The 17,651-nt window shown below is 42.3% G+C and overlaps 1 protein-coding gene across 1 annotated transcript in view; it reads left to right on the top strand.

Annotated features, from left to right (window-relative positions):
- LOC147677998 (DNA topoisomerase I, mitochondrial-like) overlaps positions 1-17,651 on the top strand; it is a 1,183,590-nt gene that overhangs the window by 177,083 nt on the left and 988,856 nt on the right. The window contains exons 7-8 of the mRNA XM_086945880.1: positions 8,434-8,581; positions 8,677-8,723. Of these exons, the coding sequence (XP_086802006.1) occupies positions 8,434-8,581; positions 8,677-8,723 (195 nt within the window). The remainder of the gene's footprint in view (positions 1-8,433; positions 8,582-8,676; positions 8,724-17,651) is intronic.

Here is a 17,651-nt window from a genome sequence, read left to right as displayed (position 1 = left end):
CCATAACTGTAACCACAACTCGTGCCCTAAGGTAACTATAACTCGCTCCCTCTCCATGCACTGTTAATTACTCTGCATATTACATCACTCATTAAATCTAGTTTGACATCATGGATAATATCACAGTGCATTGCAGGAGTGCGAGTTATAGTTACTTGAGCTTTTTATCCAGTGGGGGGAAAAAAAATATATATATATATATATATATATATATATATCAAAAACGCCCGAAAGCTTCAGGAATGCACTCTCATCAAATGAAAACCATTCGGTTTATTTTCACTTCGTAAACTTGAAGCAATATTCTTAGGTAATTCTTCCTTAGACCTGATGCATTTCAAGGTTATCACCTCTTTCTCAAAGGTCGCTTGTGAAATGAAGGGCTCACAGTAAGTTTTTCACTGCATGCTTTTATTCAGCCCCCAGTGGGCCTTTGTTCAGTACGTCATTTTAATTGCAGCATGCCGGGACTTGTAGTCACACTTGTAAATCCTGCGTGCACATTCATTATTTAAAAGCAATTTAATTCACCTTTAGTGGGCCCCAGAGTAACGTTCAAGTTCATTTTATTCCATTTGCTACCCTGCATATTGAGTCTGGAAAGAGTTCCACTCACGCTGCCTCCTTGAAAGTCACATGCTTACACGCATTAAAGGAGAATGAACTCGTGCCATGTACTGTGTCAGTATCCTATGATTAAGAGGGAGCAACACCTCGAAACGCGTCAGGAAACACAAGTATAATTCCCGGAATGCTGAGACAAGCTGTTGTCAGGAACCGAATGAAAAAGCTGGCTGCCGAGTGCGTTCCCAAAAGCTTCTGGGCATTTGGTTGAAAACATTATTTCACGGCGGCCTGCGCTGTGGGGAATTGCACCATCTTGAAATACAAGTAAGAGGCTTTTGGATTGAAACTATTCAGCCCGTTTTTAGCGCAACCAGTCGGAAGTAAAATAACTTGTCTCAAGGATTTGGGAGCCTACCAGAGGAAATAATGTACTATTAATTTTACACACATGGCATGTAACTCTCTGTGAGGAATTCATTTGTGACTCCTTTATGACTACAAGTTCCAACATGCCTTGAGCACCATGCACAGCCCACTGGGGGTGACGAGCAAATGAAGTCACTTGCTTAAACGCATTAAAGGTGAATGAACTCGTGCCATGTACTGTGTCAGTATCCTATGATTAAGAGGGAGCAACACCTCGAAACACGTCAGGAAACACTAGTATAATTCCCGGAATGCTGAGACAAGCTGTTGTCAGGAACCGAATGGAAAAAGCTGGCTGCCGAGTGCGTTCACAAAAGCTTCTGGGCATTTGGTTGAGAATATATATATATATATATATATATATCCTACTGGCGGTCGCCAGTAGGTAGTTATAGTTAGGATTTTTTTCAATGTTAAATCTCAAAATTCTATTTGGAATAACTTTGGCACCGGTTGACGAATCTGCTTGAATATTTCCTCAAAATGGCCTCGTCGAGTTCCGGTCCTTCCCTGAAAGTTTGGGGGGGATTAGTCAGGCGGGGGCCGAGATAAAAGGGGGGTCCCAAAACGCGTTTTCCCCATGTTAATTTCCATAGGGCGGTCGATTTCACTTTCAGCTCGAACGGCTGAATGGATTTACACCAAACTTGGCAAAATTGTAGGGACTAGTAGCCCGATGTGCCTTTGCTATGTCTCAAGATATGTGCTCCAGTGGATTTTGAGTAATTTAGGTTAAAAAAAATATATAGATCTATAGGCGCGCCCCGGTACGCGCACCGGGGGGCACACCGGGCGCGCCACGCGACTTGCGCGCAGAAAGCTGATTGGCTCTTGGGTGTCTGTAAACATTCTAAACAGTCTGGAGCGGCCGCCATCTTGTGTCTCGGTAAAATCGAGACACAAGAGGTGGCAAAAACAAAGGGGGGAATTGACCATAAGGGGGCAGGGTAGACCCCCTCCTGACCCCCTAGGTTTAATGTGGGGGCTAAAATAGGGTCCTGCGGGGCATTTTAAAAAAATATTTTTTTTCGATTTGCGCGGAGGGAGCGCCCGGTACGTGCACCGGGAAGCGCACCGGGGAGCGAAGTAAGGGGAAAATCCAGGACCATATTTATGAAGGCCTTGCGCTGCCAGTTTTGCGCCGCCTGTGCGTAACATTTTGTGACGCACCAGCGGTGTAAAAAAATGCACCTCGTTGCGCTATATTTAAAAAGTGACCCATCTAGGTAGATGGGTCACTTTTTAAAACCCTGCGCCACATTATACCTGCATCAGGTATAATGTATGCAGAGGGGGCGTTCCCCCGCAAAAAGCTTGGTAATAGCGACGCAGTGAAATCTGAGATTTCACTGCGTCACTTTTAGGATGCTGTTGCGTCAAAATCTTGCGCCTGCCTCACAGCAGGTGTAAGACTGACGCAAGACCTTTCACATGGTGCTTTCCCCATGTGAAAGGACGCATTACTGGAGTTGCGTCACTTTTGTGACGCACTCCAGCAATGCGTCACTTTTGTGTTTACAGATACGTCAGAAATACTGACGTATCTAACTCCTTGCGACATGATTCGTCATACATTAAATATGACACATCTGGAATGTCGTAAGGAGTGCGCACAGAAAAGTGACGCATCGCACCAGCGGTGTAAAAAATTGCGCCTCGTTGCGCTATATTTAAAAAGTGACGCATCTAGGTAGATGGGTCACTTTTTAAAACCCTGCGCCACATTATATCTGCGTCAGGTATAATGTATGCAGAGGGGGCGTTCCCCCGCAAAAAGCTTCGTAATAGCGATGCAATGAAATCTATGAGATTTCACTGCGTCACTTTTAGGATGCTGTTGCGTCAAAATCTTGTGCCTGCCTCACAGCAGGTGTAAGACTGACGCAAGACCTTTCACATGGTGCTTTCCCCATGTGAAAGGACGCATTACTGGAGTTGCGTCACTTTTGTGACGCACTCCAGTAATGCGTCAATTTTGTGTTTACAGATACGTCAGAAATACTGACGTATCTGTAACTCCTTGCGAATTGATTAGTCATAAATTAAATATGACACATCTGGAATGTCATAAGGAGTGCGCCCAGAAAAGTGACGCATCGCTTTTTTCACGTAGCGATGTGTCACTTTTCAGAAATGAGGCCTCCAGTTTATTCACTGTGTCACCTCTACGACCCTTTCTTGCTTCAATACGTCCCTTTTGCATACATTACACCTGACGTAGGAATAATGTGGCACAGGGGTTTACAAAGTGACGTATTTACCTAGAAACGCCACTTTGTAAATATGAATAAATAAGGTGCATTTTTTATTGGACTGTTGTGTCACAAAAGGTGATGCTGTGGTGGCGTTAAAGTGACGCATGGCTTCACAAATGAGGCCTTCTGCCTTCAACTCCAGCAATGCATATTTTCTTATCCTTCCACACTCCTGTTCCTTTTCAACATTTTCATTGAATATCAACATTCTCCATATTCACTCTTCTCATAACTTTCTTTCCTAACACTCACCTTCTTTCAGTCCTCCTACTTCACTTCCTTTTTCCTCTCATACCTTTCTGTTCTTTCTTAATCATTCTCCTTTCCATTATCAATGCACTCTATTTCACTTACTCGTTTTCATTTTTTTAAGAATATAGCTCTTTGATGAGAATTGGAGGTAGTTCTGAAAAGAACTTTTGGTTTTCTTCTTTTTTCTAAACAGGAACAAAAACAGGGAATGGAAACTGCTCAACAGGAGCAAAAAAAACCAAAAAAAATTAGGGGTGGGAAGGGCAGCAATGGTTTTCTAATGCTCGAACCATGAGCTGTACACTTTGTTCTCCAAAGGTAAGCAGTTGATTGCAGTATCTGCATCTGAGGGCACCATGGTTAAAAGCAGGTTGAATGTTCAGAACCAGCTCTTGTGATCCCCCCCTTCCAGAAGAAGTTGCTCCTCCGGTTGATGTAGAGGCCCCATCACAGGGAACCTCTTGTGCCAGAGCCCTGACACTTTCCCGGGCAAAATTTTGGGGGTGCTTCCTCTCCACATGCCGGATCATTGTGAAGTTCCCAAAAGAGTACTTTTTTAAAGAGTTACCCCGTGACAGCTCTTCTTTGCAGATCCTGCACTCCACTTTTGGAGCATTCACCTTTTTTTGGCCAGGTGGGATTTAAAAAAATTTCCAAATGAAATGTTCCTTAACTTTTCGTTGAGGAGGCTCTTCATTGATGAATTCTGGTTCATCCTCACTGCTGGATTGTCTGTCAGCCATTGTAAAACCAAGAAATATCCAGGAGCAAAAAGGCAGGTCTTGCAGTCACAAAAGTGAAAGAAGAAGTGAAGGAAATGGGTGGGGATTTCATGGTTTGTAAAAAAAAAAACTGTTAGCAACCAATGAAAAGTGTTATTTTCGGGTCACATGACCCGACGCGCTTACGCTACGCGCTCCGGGTGCGCACACGCGGCGCGAACGTAGGCGCTTCCGAGGGCGCTTACGTTGCGCGCCGAAGTGATGTCATCATACTTTTACGGAAATGGATAATCATTTTCCTTATTAAAAAAAACTGATTTTATTTGTATGGTACGAAATGTTTTGCATTATTATTAACTTTTCATTCATATTTTTTTTCACGAACGAAAGTAGCGCTCTGGGTACGCTTTCTGGTGAGCTTTCCGGTGAGCTTACCGGAAAGCTTACCGGAGAGCTTACCGGAGAGCTTACCGGAGCGCGCACCCAGAGCGCAAAAGGAAAAAATGATATACAAAAAAAATCAAAAATGAATACTTGCACAAAACAGCAAATTGTAAAAAAAAAAAAAAAGGTTAGAAACTAGGTATAGAAAGGAATTAGCATTTAAAAAACCTATTAAATTCACTGAAAAAAACATAGGTTTCACACCAGTTATAGTTAGGAATTAGCATTTAAAAAACCTATTAAATTCACTGAAAAAACCATAGGTTTCACACCAGTTATAGTTACCTGGAAATTTTACTGACATAAAACCATTGAAATTCCCACGTTATAGTTAGTTGGACTCACTATAACTTGCGCGCCTGCAATGCACTGCTGATGACGTCACATATTACATCACTCATGACATGGTCAGTGACATCACTCATGACATCACTGATGACACCATCCTTGTGACAGAGTGACAGACCTCCTTTCAGTGTACTGTAAGCCTTGAAACACCTATTCAAAAATAGTATTTAAAATTTTTTAAAAAGTGGAGATACCCATACCAGTTACAACAAACAATTCCGTAATTCCACCATCTATATACACATCCACTCATTCACAAACAGTTCTATATAGTTATTCATACATATACTCACTATATGTAGTGATACACCTATACATCCTGTTACACACTGACAGTCATCCAAAAGTTACTCACACACATATTCACACATGCAAAAAAACTAATGAACATTCATTTATTTGCATATACAGCTATACACACACTACCACTTTACTTCTAAGAATACTTACACATACTTACTCTCTTAAATAATCACTTATATAAACACATACTAATTTAAACAGGAACTCTTATAATCTCTCACTCTCACATATACTCAGTTTTATAAATCAATACTCACATATACTAGATTAAAACATGTCGTTACTGAAAAAGACAATAGTGAGACAGTTGTTTACTCACTAACATACACACACTCATACATCTATACAGTCCTGTACATATGCTGTCTTCAAAACACATACAAACACTGAGTCAGTCACCAACCCATACAGCCACTTATACACAAAGTGACACACTGATACATACATTTTAATATATAAAAGTTACTTGCTAATATATGTATTCACTAAGATACACTTAATAAGGCAGTTAACCAATCAATTATTTTAAAAACAAACATCCATTTACACACTTATTTAACCATCTATTCTTGCATCGTACTTTACAAATACATATAAAAAAAATTATAATTTTTAAGAAAGACAAACATTCACTGGATGGTGTCATCAGTGATGTCATGAGTGATGTCACTGACAATGTCATGAGTGATGTAATATGTGACGTTATCAGCAGTGCATTGCAGGCGCGCAGGTTATAGTGAGTCCAACTAACTATAACGTGGGAATTTCAATAGTTTTATTTCAGTAACATTTCCAGGTAACTATAACTGGTGTGAAACCTATGGGTTTTTCAGTGAATTTAATAGGTTTTTTAAATGCTAATTCCTAACTATAACTGGTGTGAAACCTATGGTTTTTTCAGTATGTATATGTATATATATATATATATATATATACACACACACAGTGAAAATAAATATTGGCAGAACATATTTATAGCGACTGTTCTAATCTAATGCATTCTCAGTCATAACAGATTTACTCGCAGCTTTTATTTCATCTTTGTTATCCATTGTTAAACTGATATGACAAGAGTCTTCTAATGGTTTTGTGCATTATGTACTGACAGGAGTGCACTAGCTGGGAGTTCAATGCATTTGTGAGCATTCAACATCATGGGAAGCTGGCATGCATTATTTATTTCATTTTATTTCCCAGATCTCCACTCGTAATGCAGTTACATTGTAAACATCTTATTGCATCATTGGGTGCTGGGAGGGGGTAGTGTTTAAGCACACAATATGACAGATAGTTGTCCAATAGTATTAGAAATAGCTTAGCAGGGAAGTTTGGACACAGGTTAGGACGGAAAACCTTGGTGTTTGAGAGAATGTATTTTTGAACTTTGTGGTATGTAAACCAAATGGCTGTGAAAATGTATTGTCACCAGTAGTTTATATTTTTTACATGGATTTGTTTTTGGAGAAACTTGCTTTAATTTTAGTTGCCCAAGACACAGCCTAGTCATTTTGTTTCTTTTTCATGGTTCACTCTTTCATCACAAAGTAGTTCTGTTTAATCCAATATGATGTGAGTGAATAGACGGAGTTGATTCTGCAGTCAAATCAGTGAAGTAATTTAGAATCTGTTGATCAAGTAGATGAAGCGGTATAAGGGGAATTTAGTGTTCTTGATTTCCACAATACTGTATAGATAACAATTTCCTACCATTCTGGCAGAATATTTAGTCTCCTGATGGCCATGAAGATCCATTAGCAACTGAACTAGCTCCTAGTGAAACGCATAATAATACCCTTGTGGGAGACAATTGAGGTCAGGTGACAATGCAGATTTTGAGATTTGAGATCAATCTTATTGGAACCACAGTTAAACCCTTTATTTGTTCTTCACTGTTGCAGCTAAAAGTTAATCCAGAAGTAAGAACAAGCCAATGTTCATATTCTAGGCATCTAACATCCAATTGCTTATCTTTCTATTTTTCAGCTAGTTTCTGCATTAGGGTAGAGCAAGCTGAGATGGATAAAAAGTTAGAACTCCCTTAAACAACTACTGATCAGAACAATCTCCACTAACTGTCGCAGAGGGTAACATTTTGGAAGAAATTAATGACTTCCAACAACTGTCTGGAGACAGTTGTACGCCTGTTGGAAAAGAAAACATTAGAGTTGACTGTAAATTGCTGTTCTCATTTTCCATCCTATGGGCAACTAAACTCTTTAAATTACATTTCCAGAATATTCGAATATGCAGATCATTAAAATGCATGTCAAGCGTTCAATAATTTTAGTACAATTTAAATAAAGGTTGAAGTCTACTGCTATTGCTTGATTAGAAGAAGTTAAAGTAAATTGGTATTTGAGAGTATTTATTTAAGCTGGAGTGGAAATTATGCAGCATTGAAAGTGTGACAAGTAGTGTTCATTTGAGAAATTTTTTGGTGTATAATAATATATAACCTATTGTAGGAAAGACTTCTTGTACAGTATATTCTGGTATATGTGCATTTTATTGCAACGTTTTGAATTGTACTGTTGGGAAGTGAAGTCCTAGGTAATTGAGTTGACTGCCCCACACTCTCCCCACATCTTTCCTTGGTACTAGTCCAATAATACTTCTAATCTGTGTTCTTTTTGAGTTTGGGTGTGGATTACCAAACCTAACAGCATATTCTTCTTTTTCCGAAGATGGCTTTAATGGGGATAAATGTTGTGTATTTTTCCGGGGCGGGAACCAACCAAACTGGTTTGTCAAAGTGTGAATGGTCTGCTTCCAGGAGAATATTTCTCTTCTATCCCAACTGCTTTTGCTCAGCGGCCACCTTTGCTAAACTTCCTAGTTTTTTCTTTTTCCCTAACTAAAGTCTAATTTCTACTACTACTTGGACTGCTTGTCCACATTGTGTATCAACCCATTGAATGAGTCAAACATGTTTAATTTCAACTGAAAGGATGGATTGCAAGCTAAGTTTAAACACAAATGATTAAAATGTGATTCAATGTCTGATAACACGTTGCATGGCTAATGTTGTCAAACATAGCACAGATAGTTTTGTTTCATGAACAGACCTACAATCAAAATGGCCCGCTCTTTGTAATGGCGGTTTGTTGATGTTCTAGTGGAATGATAGATGAAGTGTTTGTGGAAAAGGACCTTGATATGTCCTGTAACTTCAAGAAGAGTTCGAGCAAAACTGAAGCAAGCAAAAAGAATAGCGAGAAAAAACTGCATGAGGGCATTGAAGAGAACAAGCATGAGAAGGAAAAGGTAAACACGTGCACACATGTTTTGGTATAATGTATGACCAAATATGTTTCTGTCTTTCATATTTGTAATTCCTATTTGTATTCCATTTGTTTTAGAGGAAGAGCAAATCCTCTTCCAGTGGACTGAAGCGAAAAGATGATGGGTATGTTGCTTACATCTCTTAGTGGAATGAATTATTCTTCTTGCTTTACTTTCTCAGAGTTGTAGTTGGTGACCGCTATCCAGTTCCTGCCACATATGGAATTCTTGAAATAGTTTTTTGAGTTCAAGCAACCTCTGCTAAAAACAAAAGACCAGGATATCCTTTGTTTTCAAAAGGAAAGACAGATGAGAACAATGTATTATGCAGTGGTTGGTTATTGTATAATTACTTTAAAATCCATATTTCTCTAGGAATCCAGTGAGCAATTGGATATCTTAGTAGGCGCCTCAGACATTCCTGCTGGGACATAGTGCTGTTGGATTTTACTAATGAAGAAGAGTGTTGGTGCAACAATGGACGTAGCGGTTTCATCCAAATAATTCCTTTCTTGCTACCAATATTCTCCTGGAAACATTTAAAACAAGAATTAAGATTCCTATATCAATACACGAATCGAAATAGATTATGGAGAAACATACCTGCTGGTATCTATGCACACAAATTACAAAGCCTAAAGGTAGCCACACTCAACGATCGGCAGACAAACCGGATCCCATGCACATAGAAAACCCAACATGTAGGTACCCACACACAGACCAAGAGATATTTGTTCTATGATCTTTGTTGCCTGTGATGCATTTTATGCTGCTCTATTACCTACTTGCACTGAGAAAGTAGAAAAAGTGAGAAGAAACCTTGTCAACTTAATGACCCAAAGAAGTGTCCTCCAGATCCACAAGTCTGCTAGCAAAGAGGAATAGGGGGATGAAACTAGGGCTCAAGAAAGGGGGCAAGAGGTAAAATTAGAGTGGTGGCAAGTGGTGTGGCCTGGTACTGAGATGCCAGATTAAGTTAGTGAGAACCATGAACCCATGCCAATAGGCCAATACACTGAGGCACCCAAACGTCAAACATACAGACACAAATACAGTTCCATGTCACACTGATAGAACATGCTAGCAAGCCCACATTGAGAAACAAGGAGGAGAATGGACAAAGGAAGTTGGACAAATTTATGGAGACAGTTTTCATTCTACCTAATCAGTAGATACTTTGCCTGCCAAATGAGATTAGAAGGCTAGAGGGTGGTTAGTTTTAATGCATAATCTATCATTAGCTTCTCCTATTAGAATTCACTTTTACTAGGTGATGAAACATGTACTCTTCATGTTAGTTAAAGCATTGCAGTTAAAACATATAAACCTATTACAGTCACCATGACATTAATATTTTTTCTTACAGTCGAGTATGCTTTTCAGACCGCAATCACTCACTACCTTACCACTCCTAAATCAGCCAACCACAAGCTTTGTGCTGCCTTTAAAAAAAATTCTCTTCATTCTCCATTCTGTTAAAAATCTCTCATTCTGCTACTGACTCCTCTGGTATTCAACTCATGCATACTAGCATCTTGGTTAGAGTGTGGATTGTGGCCCACAATTCAGTCTTTTGGGGTCTGAGAAATTAAAGATCTGTCAATATCCCCTCTGTTATATGTCCCCATTGCCTGATAACTTGAATTGGCCACAGAGGTATGAAGTGGCATCAGTTGTTGCCTAAGATTAAGAGCATTTTGGATTGTGATCACCCAGAACTCATGATTGTGCACTGTTAGAAACTGTTTGGGCACACTCACTTGAAATCAAAATGAAAGACATATTACCAATGGTTGATTCTCTTTCCTCACACTGCTTTTGTATATTCCAACATATATCAAAGGTATAAGTGCAGTGGGCTTCTCAGCTTTGTCCAAAAATTGAGAAATGTTGGAGACCTGTCAATAAAACAATTTTGGCATTTCTCCATGCCCATAGGATGGGTTCCATTTACCACTAGAATATTCGCTTTGACATGAGGAATATTATAAAAGGAGGGAGTCAATCCAGCTGGAGAAGGGAACTGGATCTCTTTTCAACAAAATCAAGTAATGTTTTGAGTTCTTACTCTTTTCAGAGCCACCCAATGTACAAATGAGATTGTTTTTTCTTTTTTCAAAATTTGGTTTTATTTATTTACTGGAACCACTGATGCAATAACCTTTATTGCAGCCAAATAAAGCTCAACCGAGGTTTTGCAGATAAATTAATCTTTTTTAGCAAAAGAAAAAATTATATCACATGTCTGAATGGTTGTGCAGGTATGTGCGTGTGTATTCTGTTCAATATTTATATGGCTCCACTGGTTTCTATCATCGAACCTTTCGGGTTTGAAATTATTTCATACGCTGACAACACGCAGCTTCTGTTCCCCATCGGTTCCAAACCAGAAGAGGAGAAAGTGCGTTTCTCAGAGGGTATGCTGGCCTTCTCCCAATGGATGACTGAAAATCGATTCAAGCTGAACCCTGAGAAAACTGAGCTAATGCTCATGGGCAAAGCAGCGTTCTCCTGGAATGAAAAATGGTGGCCTGACCTTTTAGGAAAGTCCCCTGTTCCTTCATCTTCAGTAAAAAACCTGGGCCTAAAATTAGACCAAGCCCTCACCATGAAGGACCACATCTCCGCCACAGTGAGCTCCTGTTACTACAGCTTACGTCTTCTGTGTAGAATTATACCTTTTCTAACCAGATAACCAGTGCCTGTACCACGGTTCTACGATGGCTATCAGCCGCCTTGACTACGCTAACGCCTTATTGGCAGAAGTGGGTGAGACCTCACTGGCTAGACTTCAAGTCATTCAGAACACGGCCGCCAGGGTGACTTTAAACTGTCCCCCCTGGCTCTCCATCACTCCCCCTACTGAAGAAACTCCATTGGCTGCCAATAAAGAAACGCTCGTTCTTTAAAATCTGTTGTCTGACGTTCAAAGCCTTGGAAGGCAGGGGTCCTAAATATCTTCAAAAGCTGCTTGTCCATCAGACCTCGGGTCGAAATCTGAGATCTAATTCCCTAGCACCACTGAAAACCCCACGTATTCGTCTGGCCCGCACTGGTGGCAGAGCTTTTTCTTATGTTGCTCCTAAATATTGGAATCAGCTCCCCTTACCCCTACGAAAATATACCTCCTATCTGATTTTCAGAAAACTTTCCTGTTTTAACTGCTCCTGACTCCATGACTTCATCATCACTTCCTGCCTCACTATACCTGCTAGGTTGAAGCGCCGAGATGCCCCCGGGTGATTCATGCATAGGCTTTCCGGTTTTCAGTTTCTATTTTTGGTAAATTCTTGTGGTGTTTTTTCAGTGTTTTCCAGTGATTTGAATACCTAAAAAAAACAGTGCTTTTCAGTGGATACACGTTTTCGCGCCGTAAAAAAACAACTGAAACCGTGTTTTACCAGTGTTTATGGAACGCTTTGCTTTTATTATTGCTTGTTTCTGGAAGACATTTAGTGCAACCATCTATGCTACACCTAGTCAAGGAATCCCTCAACAGAGGCCCTACAGAAGGTGCTTAACTACCTTTTCTAAGGGTAAAAGCATTGGTATGATGCCTACTGTGCTGCCACACATTCCTCCCTTAGACATGTATAAATAAATGACTGCCACAAAGGTGCTTGTGAAGCGGTGGATGTGGTGGTCTGTGTTGGAGTGCGGAAATGCTGCGGGTAAGAGAGTAGGTGGGGTGGTAGTTTGGTGCAAGTGCTGTTTGGTATGAATGCTGCTGTCATTTCTAAGGTCAACATTTTCCCTGCATACCCGGGCCAACAAGCTATAGGTCTGCAATCTGAAGATGCGCCAGTTAATTTTGTGAAGGTTCTTTGTCCATTTTTGTATTTTTATTTTTAAAGAGACATCTTCAGCCTGCTGACCCCTCCCTCAGCCTCTGTTTCCTGAGCTCAGAAGCAGTTGAGGCCTGAGATAAGGATCGCGCAGACTGGTCAATGTGTGAGCGGCTTGTGTTGGCGTTTCCGCTTTGCTTCACCACCCCAGACCCTGGCGCCACCTGCAAATAAAATATCAAAGTGGCGTCATTTGTAATGGGGGCACTTTGCAGCCGGCCTTTGTCTTGTGATGGGACAGGGTGCGGGTGTCTTTTTTTTTTTTTTTTTTTTTTTTTTTACAGAGTTTTATATAGCGCAAACTTGACCCAGAATCGGGTATCGGAGCGCTTTACATAGCACCAGTTGCATTAAATGAGGACACATTCATTTTTTTTAGGCACAGGTAGATTAAGTGATTTGCCCAGAATCGCAGGCTGCTCAGCGTCATTGCTGAGACTCAAACCCGGTTTCCCAGATTTGAGGTAAACAGCTCTAGCCGTTAGGCCAACTCCTTTCCCTATATATAGACTCAAACATATTTTCTCTACATAAGTTTGTCATTGCATTGTCCCCCTGAGTATGTAAGATAATTTTATTTGCATGATTAGTTAAAACCATTGCAATAAAATAAATAACAGAAGTGTCTTGGCTTTTGAAAGTTAGAACTGAAAGTTACAATTAGATTTTTGTACAAAGTAGTTATACTGGATTTGCACCCTGTATAAGGAAAACCTATTTTAATGAATTTTGTTGTATTTAAAAAATATTACAAAACGTAAGTGGAAGATCACGAAATTCAGTAATATAAAAGTTAATAGGTGACACTCCAATAAAAAGAGCAAAAGTTGTTCTCTAGACAACCGAGGTGATTTTTGCTGGTGGCCACAGTACAATTAGTCTTCAGCACCGGATCCAGATGGATGGTTCTAATGTTCAGAGTGGGAAGCCAGAGCATAAATCTGAAGTCTGGGGTCTTCAAGGTCTCAAGTTTTGAGGAAGGCAGATTTTCAGCTGTATAATGGACGAGTTAGTGAAAAGGTTGTGTGCAGAGTCTCTGTGGAGAAACATTTTGGTTGCAGTGTGAGCCCCGAGCATGCATTTTATTTTTATATATATATATGTTGCAAAAATGAAGAAGACTGAGAACTAACTTCAAATAAGTTTTTAACAAAAGTCTTGAATGTGACGCCTAGGAGATTTGTCCTGGCTACATTTACCGCCTGAACGCCGAAAGCAGGTGGCACAAGTATGAACATACACATGGCATGTGTGCATGCATAGCGGGTGGCTGGGACAAAAGGCAGACACACTGCTGTTTATTGGCACAAGTTGGGAGAGGGAGGTAAGCCCTGTTAAACATTAATACATTCATAATGAACACCTCCATGCTGCTTACGGGCCGGGCAAGGGGCCGTTCTAATCACTCTGTCGCAAATCGAAATCTGTAGACCCATTCCACACACAAGGTCATTTTTTTTCTTCGATTTAATTACGTGCCTGCAACTCTTAACTGAATGCCATTTTCCTGTTACGCTCACTGGGACTGGGGAGGTGGGTCAGACAGTGGCTTGGTTGGGGCGCACGTTGCCTTGCCCTCTTGCTACCACCTCAGATTCACCGACCCAGAAATTCGGATTGTTTATTTGTTTTCGTGTCTTGAACCTACCCCATAGGTTTCAGATTTCTGAGTAATGCTAGAAAGGCCATAAACTGAAGGGCCGAAAGTGCCAATTTGTGGCCTTCCGGTCTTGCCACAGCTCTCGGGACACTCAGTGGACATATAAGCCCTTTGTTTAGGGCCGCCTGCCCCCCATTTTGTTTATTTGGTGCTACCCCAGTGGCTGGGGCGCCATCAAAAGTTTTGTCTTAGACTTTTGTGAACTACTAGAAAAGGAACAACCCTTGCTCAAGACCTCGTCAACCAATCTGCATTCCAAATGAGCGGCAAGAGCACTTCCGTTGAAATGCAATGGTTTGACTGGTCGTCCCAAATTGTATGAAAACAGCCATTGAAAAAGCGTTTAACTTTATGAGACCAGTTATCCGAGGAAGAGTTGGAATTCTAAAAACAAATTAAAATGTTATTTTAAACACTCGAATTCATACATATTGTAGAAGTTTTCAGCAAAATGTTCGAGACTACTACATTTGCATTTGCGGTCTAAAGCGCGTGTTGTGGGTGTGTTTTGTTTCAAAGTACTCAACATACAGAGAGTATTTTAAAATCCAATCCGTAGGACATTAGGACGTAAATATAGCCTGCAAGTGAAAGGCGTTTTGTGAAGATGGCAAACTTTGAAATCTCACATATTTGCAAAATGTGTTACTTTTGTAAACATTTCAAACTTTCAGCAGCTGGCGGAAATGTCTGTCCAACAAAAGTTTGTTTAACCCTTTCGGCGCTGCGAAGGTGTTACTGTACAATCCCCTTCTTGGGTGACATCCCTCTTTCTAGTGACATTCCCTCCCTCCTTGGGTGACATCCATCTCTCTAGTGACATACCCTCCCTCTCTTCCCCAGTCTTTAGAACACAATCTCTTCTGTGACATTCCTTCTTTCGTTGAGTGATATCAGTCTCTTCCTAATAGTACCCTCTTGTTCCTTGTGTCACAAACTCCCCTGGTAACATTTATCACTCGGTCCCCTAGTGATACCCCCTCGCTCCGCTTTAAGTGACACTCCTCTTCCTCGTGACATTCCTGTTTCCACCACAGCCCTCTCATCCACACGTGCACTGTCTTCCTTCCTCTAGTAACGCTCCCTTCCTACTGGTGTCACGTCCCTCTGTCTCCCAGATGCCCCTCATTCCTCCTAGTAGCGCACAGTAGACCATGTTTGTAGCGTTGGTCTGCCATGTTCTTCATTCATTCTTCATACATTCATTCACTAACTCATAGCCACATGCTTGTGCGTGGCCCCAGTGATTGGGGTGGGGGAGAAGAAGGGCACATTATTGTACTTTTGTGACCGTCCTGCTCCCTGCAGACACGGTCGCTCCCCCACGCTGCTCCCTGACCTGCCTCGCCTCACTGATTGGTATCGTAGCGCATCTCCGCTGCTTGCTCAGAGTGAAATTGACGAATCGTATTGCTGCCTTGCATTGCATTACCATTGCCGTATTGCGCTGTGTTACTGCTTAACCATTGATTTCTGCTGTTAAAAGTGCATCTGCTCGATCCGTGTAAGGCCGCCGGCCATTTTGTTGTTGTTGTTGTTGTGTCGCCCTGCCCTGGTCTCCACCCCGCTCCCGCCTTCCCAGCTGACCCTCCCTCGCCCCTCCCCTTCCTTTATCCATACATGACAGATGTATTTGCGCGCAGCGTTCACACTCAGCGGAAGCGCCCCTTGCGCGCCGAAAGTGCGCCAAAGGTAAGCCCGTCTACGCCCGTCCACGCCTGGACCGCGCCCAGCGCCTGTCCCCCTGGTCCCCGCCGCACCCAACCCACTATAGTCACATATGACGCCGCAACTCTCCTCGCCTTCAACCCCGGACGCACACCACAATGCTGTGAAGCTACTCCAGGACGTACCCACGGCCCATTCGCCTGCCTCTCCTGCAAGTTCAACTGCTTCAGGACCCTCACCAAACCCACTTCCTCCACTCACAGCTCCGCCTCTAACCGCCTGAAGTGCATCCTGCTGAACACCCGCTCGGTCCACAGACACGCAACTGAACTCTGGGACCTACTCGACGCTGAGTCACCGGACATCGCCTTCCTTACAGAAACATGGATGAACACATTATCAGCACCCGACATTGCCATAGCCATACCGGACGCTTACAAGATTATCCGAAAAGACTGCACCAATCAAACAGGAGGAGGCATCGTCATCATCCATAGGAACACCATCAAACTCACGACCAGCTCCGACGATAATCTTGCAACCGCCGAACATCTCCACTTTCAGATCCACACCGACCCTAGGACCACACTTAGAGGCACCCTCATCTACAGGCCTCCAGGCACCCGCACTCAATTCAGCGATGACATCACAGACTTCGTCAGCCCACATGCCCTCGCCTCCAAAAACTACATTCTTCTAGGAGACCTCAACTACCACCTTGATAACAAACACGACAGCAACAACACTACCCTTCTGGACAACCTGGCCAACCTCGGACTAAAACAACTTGTCGACACCCCCACCTATGTAGCCGGACACACGCTCGACCCTATCTTCACCTCTAGCAAGCACATCTCCTTCGATCGCACCACAGCTCTCCACTGGATGGACCACAGCTGTGTTCACTTCAGCTACAAAACCACCCTGACCCACAACCTCCCACAACCTATTCCTCTGAGAAACTGGAACAAAATCACCTCAGACCAACTCCTCACATCACTCAACCAAAACCCTCCCACCCTCTCATTGGACCCAAACCAAGCGGCCACCAATCTCAAGCAATGGATCACCCACAGTGCTGACTAATTGGCACCCCTGAAAAAGCAGCAGATCAAATCAGCCAGCAAAAAGGCTCTCTGGTTCAATGATGACCTTAAAAAATCCAAGAAGCTGTGCCGCACCCTGGAGAAAACATGGAGAAAAAATCCAACCATCGACAACATGGCCACCCTCAAGCACCACCAACTGATTCGTTACGCCAAGAAATCAGCATTCAAGGATCGGCTCGACAACAACACTCACAACAGCAAGGAACTTTTCAACATTGTCAAAGAATTCACCAACCCCACCGCAGCATCCAACGACATCACTCCCTCCCAAGACCTCTGCGATGCGTTATCCTCCTTCAACAAAATTGCCGACATCCACAACAGCTTCGAGAATACTCCCAGCGATCAACCCTCCCCACCCCCCTCAGATCCTACTCTGCCAACTAACAACCTTAGCGCCTGGAACCCAATCACCACTGAAGACACCATCCACCTAATGAACTCTATCCACTCTGGCTCGCCAACCGACCCCTACCCCCACCACATCTTCAACAAAGCTGACTCCATCATCGCACCCCATCTCCGCGATGTCATCAACTGCTCGTTCAACTCTGCCACCTTTCCAGAAAGCTGGAAACACGCCGAACTCAGCGCCCTCCTGAAGAAACCTACAGCAGACCCCTCTGAACTCAAAAACTACCAACCCATATCCCTCCTCCCATTCCCGGCCAAAGTCACTGAGAAAGCCGTCAACTGCCAGCTCGCCGCCTTCCTTGAATCCAACAACTCCCTCGATCCATCTCAATCCGGGTTTCGAGCCAAACACAGCA

The sequence above is a fragment of the Lissotriton vulgaris genome, chromosome 12 (genome assembly GCF_964263255.1).
Source record: "Lissotriton vulgaris chromosome 12, aLisVul1.2, whole genome shotgun sequence".
NCBI classification, from domain to species: domain Eukaryota; kingdom Metazoa; phylum Chordata; class Amphibia; order Caudata; family Salamandridae; genus Lissotriton; species Lissotriton vulgaris.
This window is presented reverse-complemented; position numbering and strand designations above follow the sequence as displayed.